Raw genomic sequence first — 18,343 nt, forward strand, 5'->3', positions numbered from 1 at the left:
CTGTTTGTAGTTATTTGGATATTTGTGGGTATGTATTGTGAAAGTCTCGGTTTTCAATATTTTTGGATTAATAATGTCATCAAAATATGTCGGGGTACAACTGTGACAACAACAATCATATAAAAAATATGAAATAAGAAAAGTTGATTGATTTTCCACAAGTATACATTTGTTTTGCTTATCAAATTTCACGTTTTTTTGTTCAGTTGGTTTATAGATGACTCTGCTCCACATGTATAAAGAAATTTGGTTTTGTTGAAATTGTACAGAAACTGGTCTTCCAGTTGGCAATATAGTCATGTCAGCATTTTTTGTGAAAACTACTTCAAGAGTGTGTTCACACTGTTTGCATTTGTTCAAGTTGCAACAACCCCTGGTATGATTGCTGCCTTGATGCAGCCCATTTGTGAAAGTGTAACAACTGCCATGGAAACTCTGGTGCATTTCAGACAAACTCACCGAACACATTCGAAAAGTCGTGCTCTGCAAACAAACTGTGGTGGAATTCGATACACGCTGGCAATGGTAAAAACAGCAGGCATCCAAAGCGTGGTAGGCAACTCTGACGCAGGAACTGAAGTTTATTGTAACTGATGCATATAACTGAGGGATTCCTTGTCACTGTTTAGATTCCATTCATACTAAACTGTCCATCAAATCTCTGCTGGAAAAAAAAACGTCACGACGAAAATCCACCCATGAATTGAATTGCTTTAGCAGAGCATGCAGTGCTGTTGTGGAAGTTGTATTGATGAATGTGTGTCACAGCTACATTTGTTTAGTTTTGTTTACATCGTTTGGTCTGATGTTAAAACATATCAATGTGAGTGTAAAATGAACCAGAGAGAGGACTTGTTTTGTGTGTTTTGTGACATCACAATTGCATTGTTAGAAATCACAGGTAAGTGTAGCTTACACTGTTGAACAGTATTACTCAATCATGCCAAGACGGTGGCATGTCATTATCACAATACATACTACAAAGTAATTTTAGAAATTATAGCCAATTGTGCTCAATATGATATGAGGCACTCTGGCTCTAAATCCTCATTTATGTCATGAGACATTCAGGAGAGAATATCAAATCTAAGCGATGAAGACTTGCTAACTGCCATGCACAAATGCACACATATTATTGTAAAATAGCGGAAGTGTTTAAAGAGCAAATTACAAAAGTCTCTTCAGAGTAGAGTACAAAAGTGCTGTACAACTCAAATGTTCTCCAGCTGTGTGGCTGCGCTCTGGCAGAAGGATAAGATGAGCCCCTCTCAATGAGAGATAAGTACCGAGAGGTCAAACAGCCAGCTCGATGAGTTTTGTCACATTTCTGAATCCTCAGTAAGTTCTATAGGAAGGTCCTCACCCCTCTTAATGCAAATACATGACTGGAGAGAGAAAAGAGAAGTGTTCTTTTTTTTTTTTTTTTGCCCCTGCACTTCCTACTTTTAATGGATAACTCATTCGACTCACATGGATTCATGGAATCTTGGAATCGTCTCCTTGTGCAGAGGGTACATTACAGGATATTTATTCATAATCATAAAATGCCAATTGAAAGCTAGCGAGTGGCCATAGGAGATGAGTGGGAACTTGCGAAATCCAATAAGAGCTGCTTTAGAGACAGGTGCAAAGTGGACTAATTAATAGCAATCTATACACTGGCCGGGGCATGCAGTGGGCCGACTGAGACACTCTTAGGTCAGGCAATGAAAAGATAGCAGCTCCAAATTCATTTTCTCACTGTGGCTCTCCCAAAGGAAGGCTCAGAAGTACACTCACACTTCCTTTAATGCCTTCACTGGGGTGTAATTTATTTTTGCGTTTGCCAGCACATTTGGAAAGTTCATTACCTCGCTCATGGCTTGTTAATTAGCCTTGTAAAGCCGCCATTAGATCTCCTTGGGCCAGGACCGAGATGAGACTTTTGTCCCAAAACATTAACACACTGCAGGAGGCCTGTAAAACTGCACTCTGCCCATTTAAGTTCTAACAGCGACACCTCAGTGAAAACCTGAAAGATGGACGGGACAATCACAGCAATGTCACCAGGCAGTCTGAGCGGGGCCATTGCGTCACTTCACCTTTGGTGTCATGGACAGGGTCAGGCTTATTTCTTTCCGCCACCTGTTCAGGGAGGACTTTACAGCTTCACAGCTGATGCCCAATATACAGCGATACGTCTGCCTTTTTGCCCGTGCTCACTCTGAGCTGATGTAAATGGTTGCGGGGATGTCCTTAGGGTTCCAGCTCACTTTCAACCTCGAAGCTCCAATAGGGGAAGAAGAGTAATGAGCAGTGGTATCCAGCTACACGAACACGGACTGACACCACAGCTACAACACCGGCAGTGGAGACCAGGCAGCGTGGCCTTATTGATTATGCAGGGGCTCATTTGTGTGGCCAAGCGGGTAGCAGGCACGTGTCTCATTTGAACTTTACAGGAACGGAACAGGATCTGATTTTCACCCCTGAAAAAAAAAAAGAAAAAAAGAAAAAGAAGGAAGCCCTGGTACTTTATTTTTAGAACAGCTGCGTCTAATGGGGCCTGGCAGGTACAGGAGGCGTCACATCTGTCGAGGCCCAGGTGATGCTCTCGCCCTCCGCCCCTCCCCGCTCCCAACCAGTCAAATGACTCACACTGAAGATCAACAGTGTCATTTCCAATAAACTCTTCTTCCTCTTCTTGCCACTTTCCATCAGTCGTGGCGATAGGTTCTTGCTAGTAGCCATTTCATTCCACAACACAGCAGAATAGGGATGCATAATGTAAAAGATGTAAAGAAGATGAATGCTCTGTCTAATGCCAGGGCACGGGGAAGATTAATTAGAAAACTCTGGCTTCCTGACTGGCAAAAACTTGGTGGTGTGGAGCCCACGCTTTTGAGTGTGAGTGCCCCCTTCCGCAGCTCAAAAAGAAAATAATGGAGGGAGAATCAGTTGAGAGACTGGGTAAGATAAGAAGTGCCTTTCATATTTCAAAGATTTGGAATGCAAAACAGAGAAATGTTTTACTCTCTTTAACGCTACCGCTCATGCATGAACATTTCCCAACTTGTAACAAGATATCCCCTTCAAAGTTTCAATGTAGCCCTGAAATTTGCATGAGTCAAAGCTAGCACTCATAGCTATATTAGCGCAAAATAGGTATTGAAGAGTCAACTAGAGACACCAACAAAATGTCACAATCACTGGTTTACTTATCACAGCTTTTTGTAAATGGATGTGGCTTATATAAAAACTTTTCATTTCAATTTTGAAGTCACTTTCATCCATTCACATCGATGGCTGCTATAGAAGGTGCCCAATCCATCTCGTGGGAACGCTTTTGGGTTCGGTTTCTTGCTCAAGGACGCTGCAACATATGGACAGGGGTCAAACAGGCATCCTTGTGGTTGAGAGATGATCCGCTCTACCAGCCGAGCCACAGCCGCCCACAAGGCATGCCCGAAGTGGCTCAAAAGTGACAAATGACGAAAACTTTGACTCTTAATCATCCATGAAAAAACAGTTCGTAGAGCAAGGCATAATCTATTATTTTTAAGCCAACAAAGTTGGTTCGGCTTTGTTATTTAAATGTGATGACCCTTGAGTGTGTCTTAATCCTAAAACATTCCCATTAACTTGAACGTGCAATGTTTTGCATACTGCTGGCAATGAAAAGGGAAGCTCATCACAATGTATGGAAATTAATCCGAAAAAAACAGTACTTCCTGAGTTTTTAGGTCAGTTAGATTATGCTGCAAAAAGACCATCAAAAGTATTCCACATATTATTATTCATTGCTCTCACCGGACGTGGAGTTGACTCTTGTTTATTATAATTCCTGTGCCTTTGGTGAGGCAAAAAAAAATGTAATAACATGTCCCTGTTCCATGTTTTCTTTCAACTTTGCGACTTAAGCAACCAGACGATCTGACAGTTTGTCTACTTGAGCAAAATATTCTCGCTCCCTTTTCTACCGTTACCCGAAACCCGTGGTGCTGCAAACATCATCCGTATCAAACATCACTGCAGCAGACTTGAATAGCTCACTGGAAACAGGAATATATCTCCCTCATATCAGGGTGGGGTGGCACGCCACACAACAGTGAGATCAACAACAATAACAACAGCGACAGCAGCAGCGGCAGCAGCAGCAGACTGGTGATAAAAGGGGGAGGTTTGAGCTGCACAAGTTCCTCTCAGCTCTGCAGAACGATGCCATCAGCTGTAGCATTTCTCTGTTCTCTCCTCTCTTACACCTTCCCTTCCTGCCTTCCTCCCTATTCCTCTCTCTTTCCCATCTAGAAGACAGGAAGCTGTTTGTGGGGATGCTCGGAAAGCAGCAGAGCGAGGACGATGTCCGGCGTCTGTTCGAGACCTTCGGCCAGATCGAGGAGTGCACCGTCCTGCGAGGGCCTGATGGGGCCAGTAAGGGTCAGAGCCCACACACCTCCCACTAACCCCCCCCCCCCCCCCCCCCCACCCTCCCGGTCCCTTTGTCTGTCCCTACATGTTTTGTTTCTGTCTTCTCTTTCGGCACTCTTATAATTATAGAGCCATGCTTCACCCACATGCACTCATTGACATTGTCTATGATCCACTCTCACGCTTCTGAATAACTCATCCCCCTGTTCAGCTATTGTACTTTTTTTGCTGCCTCTTATGTGTTGTGCTTTCATTTCTTTCATACCTTATTGTCAGTGTTCCAACACCTCCTCCTTTCCACTCCCTTTTTCTCACCCAGTTTTTTTTAAATATATTTCCTGTACCTTTTGTGTTCCCGCTCCACCTTTTCATTACTCTTTTTATTTTATTTCCTTCCCAGAATTCTTCTTCCCATGTTGTCTTTTCATTGTTGCAGCATCTCTTGTCTTGCTTCTTGTATCAAGCAAATACATCACATGACACCTCATCTTTCTGCACCCCCACCCCACTCCCAAACCCCGCCACCCCCTCCAGCCCCCGCATACCACCCACCGCCTCTCCTTCCTGTTATCTGCAAAGTGGAGGGGTGTAATCATGTTTGTTTCTGGTATTGCCATCATCCCTCCCTTGAGACAGCATTGGACGATAATGTCCCACTGTAAATAAAGCAGCCGGGTTCACGGTTTCGCTGCCGTCACTCACCGTGCCGCAGATTTTCCCACATTGAGAAACGGCTCATGCATTCTTGTCAGTGGCTTATGTGCTATTTGGTTAGCAGAGCGTGGTCAAATTAAAGATTGCTGTAGAAATGTGCGATGCAGGTGGGATTGCTCTTAGAGTGTGGAAGGCCTCCCAATCATCCTTTGATGGGTCTTTCTGTCTCGCAGCCACATTTGGGGCGTAATACCCGTGATATTGCTCTGAACCTCTCCCTTCTTTTCTCTCCATTGAATATGATTTATTCTTCTATATGAAACTTCTGAATGTGTGATAGGGATATGTGGGAAAGGAGAAGGGTTGATAATGTGCAATCTTGCAAAGCCTTCCGAGTATATCAAAAAGAAAGCCTTGCTACACTAAACCACACACCTATCTGTGTCTACATCTGTTCCTCTCACTGTTAATCCCGGGTCTATTGCTCTGTGTCGCCCCACCGGCCCACTACCTCTCTTTCTACCCAGCTTGTTTCCTCCTTTGCCGTCTCTCCCTTTCCTATCTGGCGTCCTCGCTTCCTGTCTTCTCAGATGCCTCAAGCTGATTGACAGCACATGAAATGAAATAAGGCCGGGTACTGGTGTGTCAGACAGGAGCTAGTTCTTTTCCTCATTTTCACTTTTGCTCCTTTTCACCTTCCCGCACCGCACACCTCAACTATTTTTCTTTCTCTTTGTTCACGCGCCATACATTCCCTGCTTTTAGTATTTGTCTCTATTATCAGAGACTTGATCATTCCCTTTTCTTGAAGTTCCACTGTTCTGAAATGAAAAAAAAACCTGGAGAGTAATGTTAACGATGGGTGCCAAGAACCATACAAAGGTCTTGAATATAGGTATCTGGTCCTATCACTCACTGTGCAACAGTCCCACGCAATCATTACGGGATGTTACGGCAAATTATTTTGCCAGTCGCCTCGCTCGGGATGAGGTTCCTGTAATTTGAATGAGACAGACCTTGAAATTGACAGTGCTATCTGTTCCATGGTAGAGGCTTTGTCCCCTGTTGATGTAAATTTATGCTACTCAGAAGCTTTTCAGCACCCCTCTTCACCCAATAAAAAGGCCGAGAAGTTTAACATCCATCTCTCTATGGCACTGCTCCTCAAAGTACTTTCAAAGTGCAACACTTGCTGCCAGAGTTGAATAGAGCCCTGAATTGTCAGGAATAATAGAGAGATGGCTTTTAGGTCTATAATTAAGTTGTGTTATAAATGTCACCCATCCAGAGGGATGGAATTCATGCATACATATTATTACCCCGGGAATTCAAAAGGCATTGCAGATCCTCTTGCTTGAAAGCAATACAATCTCTCTTTTTCCTTTTGCCCCAACTTATTCGAAGCTATCAAATTCAAAAACTCAAATGTGCACTATAATTTATAAGGCTGTGTAAGGATGTAGCACTTCTACTTCTTTTGAGATGCTGTGCTCTGGGTCCCTTTTTTTCTTTCTTTAGGTCAGCAAATGGACTTCACTGTTTTTGATTGAGAAATTTGAGCCTCTTGTATGTTCAACGTGACTCTGTCATTGATATTGTGTGCCACATTTTGTGTGAGTGCCCGCTCTGCTTGTGACAAGTTGCTGGAGGTCACACAGACCCTGGCTTAATATTTAATGGCCTTGTTAGGGGCACCAACAGCAAGTTATCTGACCTTACGAAATCAAAAGGCTGTTGCACGAGCAAATCTCCCCTTATTATTTCAGCTACAAAGGTTAAATGTGTTTGTACCTTCAAAGACAGGGTTGCAGTCAAACGCTGCACAGTGGGGTGATGCATTTCAGCTGGACATATGAAAACCATGCCTGCCTCTACCCAGAAGGGTGTTCAAGTGAAGTAAAAGGATGCTGGAGTGCTGTGACACAATCAAAGCCTTCTTTGACTTATCTGTTTGCCACAGTAGATCTATGCAGCTTTGAGGACATTTGACAGTACAGGAAAAAAAAAAGGGAAAAAAAACGCACAGCCTTCATTTGCCATGAGGCTTGAATGTAGATGCAAAGCCCCAGGTGGAGGTGGAAATTGTTCTCTATCGATTGCGCACATGCTGCATGTCCCTCAGTTCAATCTTTTTGATTTTGTCAGGAAATTATTAATTTGTTCGTTGGGAAAGCAAAGCTGACTCCTGAGATGTGGAAGTGAATGGGTTGCTGCCAGACAGAGAGTATCTCTCGAGTCTACCTATCAGTGTCTGAAGTTTAAATGAATCATCACTCCTTTAGTCATGTATATGTGTATCTGTTTTAAATAGGCGTCAGCACATCACAAGGAACCAGGGATTGAATCCAGGAAAAGCCCGTCTGGCTCTGAGACAATGCTGCTATTCGATTAATGAAAAGTGGGCAGAATTAATCCAGGGGTTTGTTAATTAGGTATCTCTTGACTTAACACATGAGCTACCTGAAGGCACGGATAAGAATAGGACATAACAGAATACCTTGTGCAGTGTAGGACGACCATAAAGCTTAGAGAAATAGCTCTTATTTAATTTAATGGCTTTTGGAAAATTACCACATTTCAGTTCCACGGTATTCCAGGTCACTAGCTTTCTCTTTATGTCATATTAGTTTAGGGCCTGTTCTTACCTCCATATACTGATACAGTGTTTAATCATGTGGTCACGATATGTCCGCTTCCACGCCATATCGTGCATTACTATCAACTGAAATAATTTTTAATATCATTTGAATTGTTAATGTAATGAGGCTCCGCAGTACTGTGACCATTGCCTGTTCCCTTGAATTCCGGCCAACTTCTAAAGTTGACTTTTCCATTTGTGCATCAACCACACAACAGTTTTAAGATGATTTGAATGCCCCTTGAGCAAAGTCCCTCCCTACCCCCTCCCTGCTCTCCCCGCTCCCTCTGCACCATCTGAAATTATACGCGAGCAAAGATTTGGTTAGATAGGCAGATTATAATACTATGCCTTTGTCATCATAATCTCTTTTATGAGTGACTGCACACAAATCACAATGTGTAAATATTAAACAGATTAATAATCACAAACAAGTCGGGACGGTAAATGCCTTGGCTCTATGTTCTAAGTGGATGGGGTCAAATTAGAAATGGGCAGGGGACAGGATGTTCCAAGCAGCCTTCACGACAATTAGACTGATTTATTCAGAGTTATGCGCCCGACACACAAACGGCAGAATATATTTACAAACCTGATAACATGAAAACATTGGTAACGAATGGTGTGTTTCCCCTGGATACTCAAGGCCGTTGCACTGATGTTGTGCTTTTCTCATCTATTGTTTTCCCTTTTTGTGTACACAGGCTGTGCCTTTGTCAAGTTCTCCAGCCACGCAGAAGCGCAGGCCGCCATTAACAGCTTGCATGGTGGACAGACTATGCCCGTAAGTAGTGGAACACATTTCTTCATCATATAAATATAATTAGTAGTGTTTTCTTTATTAAGGGTACAGACAAATGATTGTTTATGATATGGCCAATTTGGGTGAAATCTCTCAAGAAATAATGAAACGTATATGTCGTTTTATACCAACTGCTTCAAATGCATTCTCAGTTTGTTTGTTTTGTGTTCTTTTTAAACTGACTGAGACCAGTCTGAAGTTTCCAACAAATACTAGACTTTCTCAGTCTTTCCATGCTGCCAAGACAGACATTGACCACGTCTTCTTTCAGAGTTTCTTTTTGCCATGCATACTCCCACTGCAGGTGGGATTGCTTCTTTTTGAAATAAAAGACGCTCAGTAGTGAGTGTCTTTGTCTTCTTTTTTTTATGTCTCAGGAAACAATCTTTTCAGGACGAAAAAACATGCACCAGACTCTACCTACCGTGCGTGTGCGTGTGTGCGTGTGTGTGTGATCTTTCACCCAATGTTCCTCATCGTCTCACACACACACACACACACACACACACACACACACACACACACACACACACACACACACACACACACACACACACACACACACACACACACACACACACACACACACACACACACACACACACACACACACACAACTCTTTTCAAACTACATCAACAGCTCAGGCTCACACACATTCTCGCAATGTGCTATCACACACCAATGACTTCCAGAGTCAGCAAGCGCCGCCTTGAAGTGTACAGCTGCATACTCTCTATCTCTATCTTTTCACTCAATATCCATTTCCTTCTGCTACTATTCAAGCTACTTTTTCCGCAGACAGAGAGTGTTTACATTCGCATCCTCATAAAGATATGATTACCTTGCATTGCACACGAATCCTTGACTGTATCCTCAGTAGGGATTACTAATTTTACTTACTGTATATATACTGGAATTAAGAGAGAGGCACAAGTGGAAAGCGAGAAATGAGAAACTGCATCTGTAGGGCAAACAATGTGTCTATGGGTTGGGTGGGAGTTATATCAAATGTGCATTCCACTTATCACTTGCACAGTTAATTGTACATTTTACTTTTTGCTTGAAACATGCACGCATGCAAACACACTTTAATCGAGAATAAGCCATTAGATCAATAAATGCATTGTGTTGTGGTGAGCGTGAAGGTGCATGTTACTTAAAGATTAACTTTAAGTAATGATGTAATGGTTTGATAAGTGTAAGTGTTCAGGCAGATTGTTCTGGTTCTTGGACTGTATTGATTTTATGCTGACTTTAAAAAATAAAAAAAAAGCCAATATAAATCTGCCACAAGGCATCTGGATGCAACTTTGATGATGTGGGCTAAAGGTCCATGATGTAAGTGGTTCAGATAATATGCAACCAGTGGATTCAGACAGTTGATCTTTGTTCACACCATGTTGGCGAAATGTGGAATATAATACTAAAAGGGAAACAAAATCCACCTTAATTATAAGTGCACAGTGCAAATGGAATCATAGATGACTGATTATTTGAAAATGCCATTTCATTATTTTTATTTTCAGACGAAAGTAGCACGCCATCAAAAGTGAAAGGTTTTGATAGATTTCCAAGTAAATGAAAAGTGAAAAATGTAATTAGTGCCTTAACATTAGGACAGAGTGAATGAATCATTTATTTGGGGTAATTAATTAATGGGAAGTGGCAGAATTTAAAAGTAATTGACTATCAGTTGTATGCTGTTTAAAAATGACCTACAAAGTCTTGACAGTATTGCAAAAGTTTGTATCATGACTTTTTCAGGACAGATTATAGTCCATGATTGTATGATGGTCTTTATGATCATGATGGAATCCAATAAACACACGGAGAGAAAAAAAAATGAACTAATTTAACAGGTATACAAAAGACCAGTAGGTAAAGCAATGTATGCCAATGTAGCTATGACATATTTTAAGTGTAAAAATGGGGGAATTTCACAGCATCAGTTGTCTGCTTTGACCTCTTACTTACAGATTGTAAAAAGTGTGGATACAACAAATGAATCGTATATTGTATGTGGTTCTATAATTGAAACATAAAGGAAACTCGTGGAGACATTTTCACTATTTTACAATTTCATGTTTTCCAGTTTGTTATTCTCCTGATTAAAATCCAGAGACAATCTGAAAAAAAACAAAAAAACAACATTCTGATTTGAAACTTAGCTCAGATTCACAATTCTTCTCAGAACAAGGCTGGATGTTGCAACAAACGTTTTACAAGGGGAGAATTAAAGACTATATTTCAGCACAACTGCAAGCTGTAAAAAAGTAAACTACTAACCAGAGTGCAATAGAGATTAGATTAAGCACAGGCTCAGACTGCTGAATAGTGTGTATTATGGAGAGGGTAGGTACAGGGCTCCATCCTCGTCGTAGCCTCTTTCAGTAACATGAGAGAAATGCTTTGAAAACAGCTCATCGCACCCAATGATGAACAGTGACAGCTCGGCCCCTGTCACGGGGCCACTTTTTGTTCAAAAATATTAAACATTTAAAACACTTGAAAACACTTATCATGGGAAGGTTCATTACAGAGACTAGAAGGGAGGTTAACAAGTAAGTCAATAATACTGAAAAGCACCCTAGAGTTAGGATGGATCTTCAAAATGAGGTCAGATTAATAAGCCGCTTTTGCTTCCTTAACTGCTTCCTGATATTTCAGCATTAAGTCTTTTATAATATTATGGGACACTTGCAGTTCATCAGAACCCCATTAACTTTTGGCTTTTCTACATTCATTCATCTGAGCCCGGGTTTCATCTATTGAAGACGAGGGTATTTATCTTGATGTGTTGTGGGCTAATCTTATGCTGTCAATACTTGTTACGCCGCTGCTTGGCACGGTTGTGAATCAGATTGCTTAAGGATCATCAGACTCATCTTGCCGACGCAGAGCGAGCGCGTGCTTGATCTCGTCTCTCTGGTGCAGACACACACTGACCATCTCACACACAATCACACATCCGCTGACATGTGGCTATAATGAGAGGACAAGACCTCACATGCAGCGCCAGAGAGTTGTGCAAATATCACTTAAATGTGCTCTGAATGTGAAGAGGCATAAAATATACAGCACATTAGTCATAAGTATGCAGAGGGCTCTGAATGTAGGGAATTGTGTGCTGATCCAATTTGATATGTTGCACATACACAAATAGCATTATTTGTATTTATTTGTTTAGCTGAAGGATGAGTCCACAAAACTCATAACTCTTGTCAAAGGGCAGATCATTACGAATCGGAAATACTTCTCCTGGACTTCAAGGCCACCATAAACACTTAAGTATAAGAAATGATGAATTACAAAGTCTTCCCCTGCCAGCTTCTTTTTGTTGGGAGGGTGTGCGTTGTGTACTACACAGCTGGACACACACAAACACACTCTCTTTCTGGCAGACATCCGCACCTTCACACACTTCACTGATGTTCCGCAATAAATATTTACGGATGCTTCCTGGCAGCCAGATAGTGTCCTGGAAGCCAGATGTAATTTATACATCTTTTTGATGCCGCCTCATTTTGCATTACATTGAAGTAGTGAGGACGAGAAATAAGAGGTGGAGTTGGTTTAAGTTTGTGTGTGGCTGATGTACTAAACTTTTTTGGGGGGGGTTTGCAGAGACCAATGGTCAAGATTTAATAAGCACTGGGCCATGAGCCAAGGAATAACCACATTACAGACTGATCATGCACAATTATGACAGGCCTCTTAAAAAAATGTGATTAGAATCAGGATATTTATCTCCTCCTCAAAATATCTTGTTGACTCAATCAATAGAATATGTTTACATACAGATGATTTGCATCATTGATTTATGTGAGGCTAGGTTTTTTTTGTTGCTTTCTTGCAGGGGAAAAGCTTGCAGGGGAAAAGCTTGCTACTGAGTGTATTGGTTATGTCATCCTGTCCTGTCATCCGGGCACAGTTGCATTAGGTTGGGCCATGGTGCCACCTGAGGTCTACTGCAGATGAACTGTCCAAGGCAGCATATGGAGCCCCAAACAGACCAGAGGCAGATCAAGAGACATCCAAAAGTTCATTAATAATCTATATTATCCATATCTCTCTCCCTCTATCCCTGCACCTGTTATCCTCCTCTGCCCAAATCCAACTTCCTCTCAAATTAATAGGCAAGGTGGCCATTAGTATCCAACCAAGGCTTCGGTACCGATGGGGAATGCAGTTAATTTGGATAATATCACTGCCACATGTCGTCAACAACAGACTAACAGGAGGCAGGATTCAGAGAGTGGGCCGCTCTGCTCACTGCCTGCTGCCAGCTGTGAGGTCTGGATGAACCTTGAACAAAGAGTTGTCTCTCACTCTGTCTCTCTTTCCCCCTTAATGTTCCCTTTACAGCATCTGTGTTACCTGGCACACAATCACATGCCATAAACAATACCTGCCCTGGAATATACTGGCCCAAAATGAAAGGCTGTAATGAAGCTTAAGGGCAAGGGACGCCACTGAAGGGCATGTGCTGATGGATTGGGTCATAGCCTTAATTGATGTTTATCGCAGGCTGCAGGTACTTCCAAAATAAACTTAAAAGGTGATTGAGCATGGATGGGGACGGGGTTGCTCGCTGGTTTAGCTAGAGAATTTACTATATGGCTGCAGAGGCACAGGTGGCAAAGCGTCAAATGGCAAAGCCAGGGGCAGGCAGACACCGCCTAGCAAATTGCAGACATTGTCATGTATGGTGTCACAGCGTGGCTGACGGGACCTGTGGAGCTTGCCGGTGTTGGCAGCAACAAGAGTGCATGTGTGTGATACTACAGTCCCGGATTAATGAGAGATAAGACCAAGCCAGAGAACACTGTCACTGAAACACACAATTCATCAAACGAAGCACACAAGTATCACAAAATGTCAGCAGCATTATAGTTGACATGCTACACGGAGATGGCTTTTTGCTGCACTCATGTACTGCGGTAAAAAAAAAAAAAAAAAAACCCCAGTCTTTTCATATACAGAATTGAAAGGAGAATACGACTGTGAATGACAGTATTCTTACATGTTGTTAAGTTTGATGCAGTGTGTTCAGTAAATGCGGGAGTCTGAGGCGGGAACACAGGCCAGATCGAGACGCCATCATCCACTGCTAATGAGAGACAGTCCTCCCACGGGGCTAGCAGAGGAGCAGCAAGGTTCACAAAGTGAAACATGACACTCAGAGGGGGTTGATCCAATTACCAAACAAACTTGTTATGTTGTATTCAATTAATTTCTTGCAGATTCGCAAATTGATATTGTAGTCTTTGAAGACCCAGAGTGCAACACCAAGTAAAGACACTTTTGTGTGTTGGCGGCAGTGTTGACTGATTATAGCGTTCTCATTATTGTTGACAATTCGTGTTCAGCTAGGAGAAGGCTTCTTCTTCTTTTTTTTCCCCCATACTCCTTTGGACCAAGAAGTTGGGAGCGCTTGAGAAAAAAAAAAAAAAAAAAAAAATCACTCAACATTATTCACAAATGGCAGATTGATGCAGTAAAGTTACACAGTATTCTACATAAGGATGGATGCTATTGGCTGCAAGGTGATAAGAAAGTTCAGTGTTAGAGTATTAGACTTAATGTCTTTACCGAGCAACAGCTGTCCCCAACAGAAGAAAACCAGAGAAAAGCCTCAAAAAGCGGATTTATTTTTTTATTTTTTATGGTTGGGGGGCGGGGGGGGGGGGGGGGGGGGGGTAGCAGAGTGAGTGTTGATAGTGTCATTGCGATGAGCGTTTGCATAGTTGTGCACAGTTTTCCTCTCATCAAGGCAATTAATAGCAACAGTAGGTCAGTCGCCATTGTTTTCTGCTATTTCTTTGAACAATACATTCTCAATATGCTCCTTACACCACCTTGTGGTACAGAGTGGTCTCTTACACACACACACACACACACACACACACACACACACACACACACACACACACACACACACACACACACACACACACACACACACACACACACACACACACACACACACACACACACACACACACACACACACACACACACAATGTCTCCTGCTTGGTGTTGTTTTCCCTCATTCAGGTCAATCTGTGACTATTTAAAACCAAAAAACACAAAAACATACATAAAAGCATATAGAACTTTAAATAGGACTTTCAACTCAGCTGAAACAACTCTGAAAGGCTCATTTGTTATTCAAAAGTAGCAGCAACATGTTGAAAGAGGAAGAAAAGACGGTTCATTGCGTATTAGTGGCTGATCATTAGTACACCTTTTGAAATGTCAGGTGTTTTCTTCATCATTGAGGATGTTATATTGCATTATTGTAAGCCCCTGTAGAGGAGGGTGTTTGAGTATCTGTTTACCTGTTGGTAGACACTTCACGCTAGTGTCTTTGTATCGCAGTAATGCAGAGATAAAAGCGTAATGCCATTTCACTGTGTAGTTGAGTTCTAATCCCTCAATTACTGTTGTGTATTTTCTCATGCACACATCCGTTGGCCTATACAAAATCCAATATGGGAGATTTTCACAAGTCAAGTGTGTTGTTCAAGAAATTAGATTAGTTTTTGAACCTGTGACAAATTCCTTAGTTGTACCTGTCAAAAGTGAAGGCTCCCTGTTGGCCCTTATCAAATTCGGCGAATTCATTTTCTCTCCAGGTAGAGGAGTCATGCTGGTCGGGGTTATTATTCTGTTTGTTTGTCAGCTTGTGATTTTCTGCTACCGGTGAAGAATGGCTGCTTTGCATCCAGTACTTGTTGTGTGCCACCACCTGCTCCTTCATTTTCTGACCATATACTGCTCTTCCTTTATGTGGATAGAAACCCTTGATCCGAGCGAGAGGTCACCCACTGAAATCTGCTTTGTAATTAGGTCTTAGATCTAGCCTGCTGCACATGTGAGGGTATGAATTTTCCCTGTTGAGGTGTAAGGATAAAACAACTTTCTTTTTTTTTCTTTTTTGGGAGGGATATTTTGGCTTTTATGCAATGAAAGTCAGAAATACTTGGCTCTCACATGAGTGGCAGTGTTGACAAAACCTGCAGAGGCTGTTGTAGTGCTTTAATGCTCCTGCCAAGACCATTCAGTGTAGACACTGCAGAGCAGGTCTCGTCCCATGCTGTCGTCTAGAGCAGAGCACTCTGCTGGGAGGAAACCAGACCAGGCCAGACTCGCCTCATCTTGAGTCACGGTGCAGCGACTACAGGCTGCCGCGGGCTTTCACAGTCCTGCTGCTCAAAATGCATTCTTCATGAGGTATTAAATGAATATAAGAACACACAGATACACAAAGCAGAAAATGAATGTAATCTAAATGCCAAGCCCCTGTGCTGTGGGCAGACTTGAACAAGAGCGCTGGAGGAAGATGTTTGCTCAGTGCCAGCCTCATTAAATTCAACAGCCCAGTCCCTTCGACTGGCCTGCAAAGTTGAGGAAGAACAGCAAAAGGTCAGGAGGTGGAATGAAATTAAATCAGAAAGGAGAAAAAAAAGAAAAAGAAAAACGGTGCCGTTAACGCCGGCATGTTGGAGTATTGATTTAACTAATTGAAATGGCATCAAGGGAGAAACACCAGATGGGTCTCCTCTGGCCTGAGGTGGGGTGCTGGCTGGCTCTGATAGGATCCCATCTGAGACGCACTGTCCCCGGGGCCCATGCTGATGCTTTTCTTCATTCCAACTTCCTTCCCTCAGTTATCTACAGCCAACACATTCTCTTGGATGTGTTAATAGAATGTTTGTAAGACACTTTTAACATGAGCGATTTGAAAAGCTTTGCATGAAAACTCAGAAGACGGACTTGGTTTGAAAAAAATAAAATCAATGCACTCTGTACATTCAAATTATTATATACAAAATGTCAGTTCAGACATGGAGACAAATTAGCATCCCAGGTGGATGTCACATAGAAATGAGTCCGAATCAAACTCCAATGCTACGTTTAAGCAGAGGGAGCATACATGTAGAATGCAATGCTAGTTTTTGCTGCTCCAACTCAAAAAAAAAAAAAAGCAAAAGGACCACCCTGGTAAACTGCCTTCTCAGTGATACCATCACTTAGCTGCTCCTGTTTAAAATTTTATGAAGAAGTTCCAAAAAAAAAAAAATTGAAAATAGGCCACACATTTTGTATGAATTACTCTAAAATAGCACGAAAGCAAGGTTTGAACTATAGCAAGATTCAGACTGTGTTTGTTCGGTGTCTAAATAAACACGGGTATTCTGCAGTGGGAACATTTTGCTTTTCAGTGCACATGTTTGTTTTTACGATTCTTTGTTTGGGTAGCACAGCTTTGTGATTGTGCCTTCTGGAAAAGACGACTGAAACTTAAATTTAGACCTGTGGAGCTTTTTTTTCGTCAGACCTCAGTCCACTTCGGCTTGTTCTTGGGTCACGTGTATTCGGGCACCAGGAACAGACGCAATGTCCATCACTCACACTGGTCAGCATAATCTTTTGCTGTCAATATGTCCCCTGCAGTAGGCTGGCATTTTTGATTTTCACACTCCAAGAAAATATGGAAATCTAAATCAAAGCTTGAATTTGTCCTGACCCTGTCAAGATGAGACATTTTGTGAGGGATGAATCCAAGTTGTGATTATGGAGTCCTTTTCTCCCCGTGTCTTTGCTTTTATGATCTTACTAATCATATCCTGACTGCCCCCTGGCTGTCTCTGTCCTTCTGTCCTGGTGGTGCTCCGTGCTCTTTCCCAGCATGCACTGCCTGTAATTAAATAGGAGCCTGGTCCTCTTCACAGTGTCTAGAGTTGCTTTCTGTGCCTGGCAGCCTCCTCATCCTCCCTCTGTGTGTCTCTCACTCACATACAGACACTCCCCCCCCCCCCCCCCCCCCCCCTCTCATGCTTGGATGTCACATGAGGAACTGACTCTGGTCTCTGTCTCTCAAATGATTTAATTGGATGCAAACTCAGGAGCACGGACATCAATACGGAACTATATCTGCCATAAGGCAGAGCCATTAGTCAATACTTTGCCCTCCACACGCCGAAGGCTTTTGTCAGACCTAATTACCCAGGACTATATTCAGTGGAGCTTCACCAGTGGGGGACTGGGACTCCTGTGGGATCTGGTTAGGATCACAGTTCAGTCCCAGTGTATACAATGAAGTTGGAAAGTTCACAAAAGCAAGTATCACTCACTGTTCTCTTCCGTTTTAACACTGACAGCTAAATGACCACAGTCATGAGAAGTGCATATTTCATTCCTCTGGCCTCCTTTGGCTATGAGCTATTAGGAATTAAAGCGTAGATTTCACTGTAAAGTGATCATCAGAAAAAAAGAACGAAAAATAGAAAATGTCTCGAACATGTGGTTATGCAGTAAATCAATGTTCATGTTTTAAATGCAGCTCATGCACATCGGTTTTTGTAACTGTAGCTTTTCACTTTGTTGTGGGTCATTTCTCATGGGAAACCCACACATGGTGAGAGAGCTATTTTAATCCTAACAATGAAATATTCAATGCCAACCTTGTTTCTAAATGGCCTAAATAGTCAGATTGATGGCGTTCAATATGGTCAAGTAATAGCAGAATTTCAGGTGAAGAATGTTTCCCTTCTAATCAAATATGCACATTTTAAAGGTATTACTTTAAACATTTTGCTGGTTTTTTTTCTACAAATGCGTCCGTGATGTAGCAATTAGAAAAGGTTCATGGAAGAATTGTTCAATTGTTCAAGTTCAGAGGTTTACTTACTGTGTGTAAAACCAGGAGTGTCCTTGTCTGTAAAGGTGGCGCTAATGCAAACATAAAGGTCATTTCCAGGATTTGCAGTTTTTAGCTTTATGCAGAGCGGCTGCGGCAGCCTGTGACTAAACTGATCCTCCAAATAGCACATTG

The 18,343-nt window shown here is 42.2% G+C and overlaps 1 protein-coding gene across 9 annotated transcripts in view; it reads left to right on the forward strand.

The window, feature by feature from the left end:
• Positions 1–18,343, forward strand: part of celf6 (CUGBP Elav-like family member 6) — a gene marked incomplete at both ends in the record, with an annotated part of 154,621 nt that overhangs the window by 121,185 nt on the left and 15,093 nt on the right. For 5 of the 9 annotated variants that reach the window (XM_080500725.1, XM_080500718.1, XM_080500724.1 and 2 more), the window contains 2 exons: positions 4,288–4,416; positions 8,404–8,483. In XM_080500725.1, coding sequence (XP_080356851.1) covers positions 4,288–4,416; positions 8,404–8,483 — 209 coding nt within the window. The remainder of the gene's footprint in view (positions 1–4,287; positions 4,417–8,403; positions 8,484–18,343) is intronic. The other 4 variants (XM_080500720.1, XM_080500722.1, XM_080500723.1 and 1 more) reach the window with 1 other exon arrangement.

The sequence above is a fragment of the Blennius ocellaris genome (assembly GCF_963422515.1).
Source record: "Blennius ocellaris genome assembly, chromosome: 1".
NCBI lineage: Eukaryota > Metazoa > Chordata > Actinopteri > Blenniiformes > Blenniidae > Blennius > Blennius ocellaris.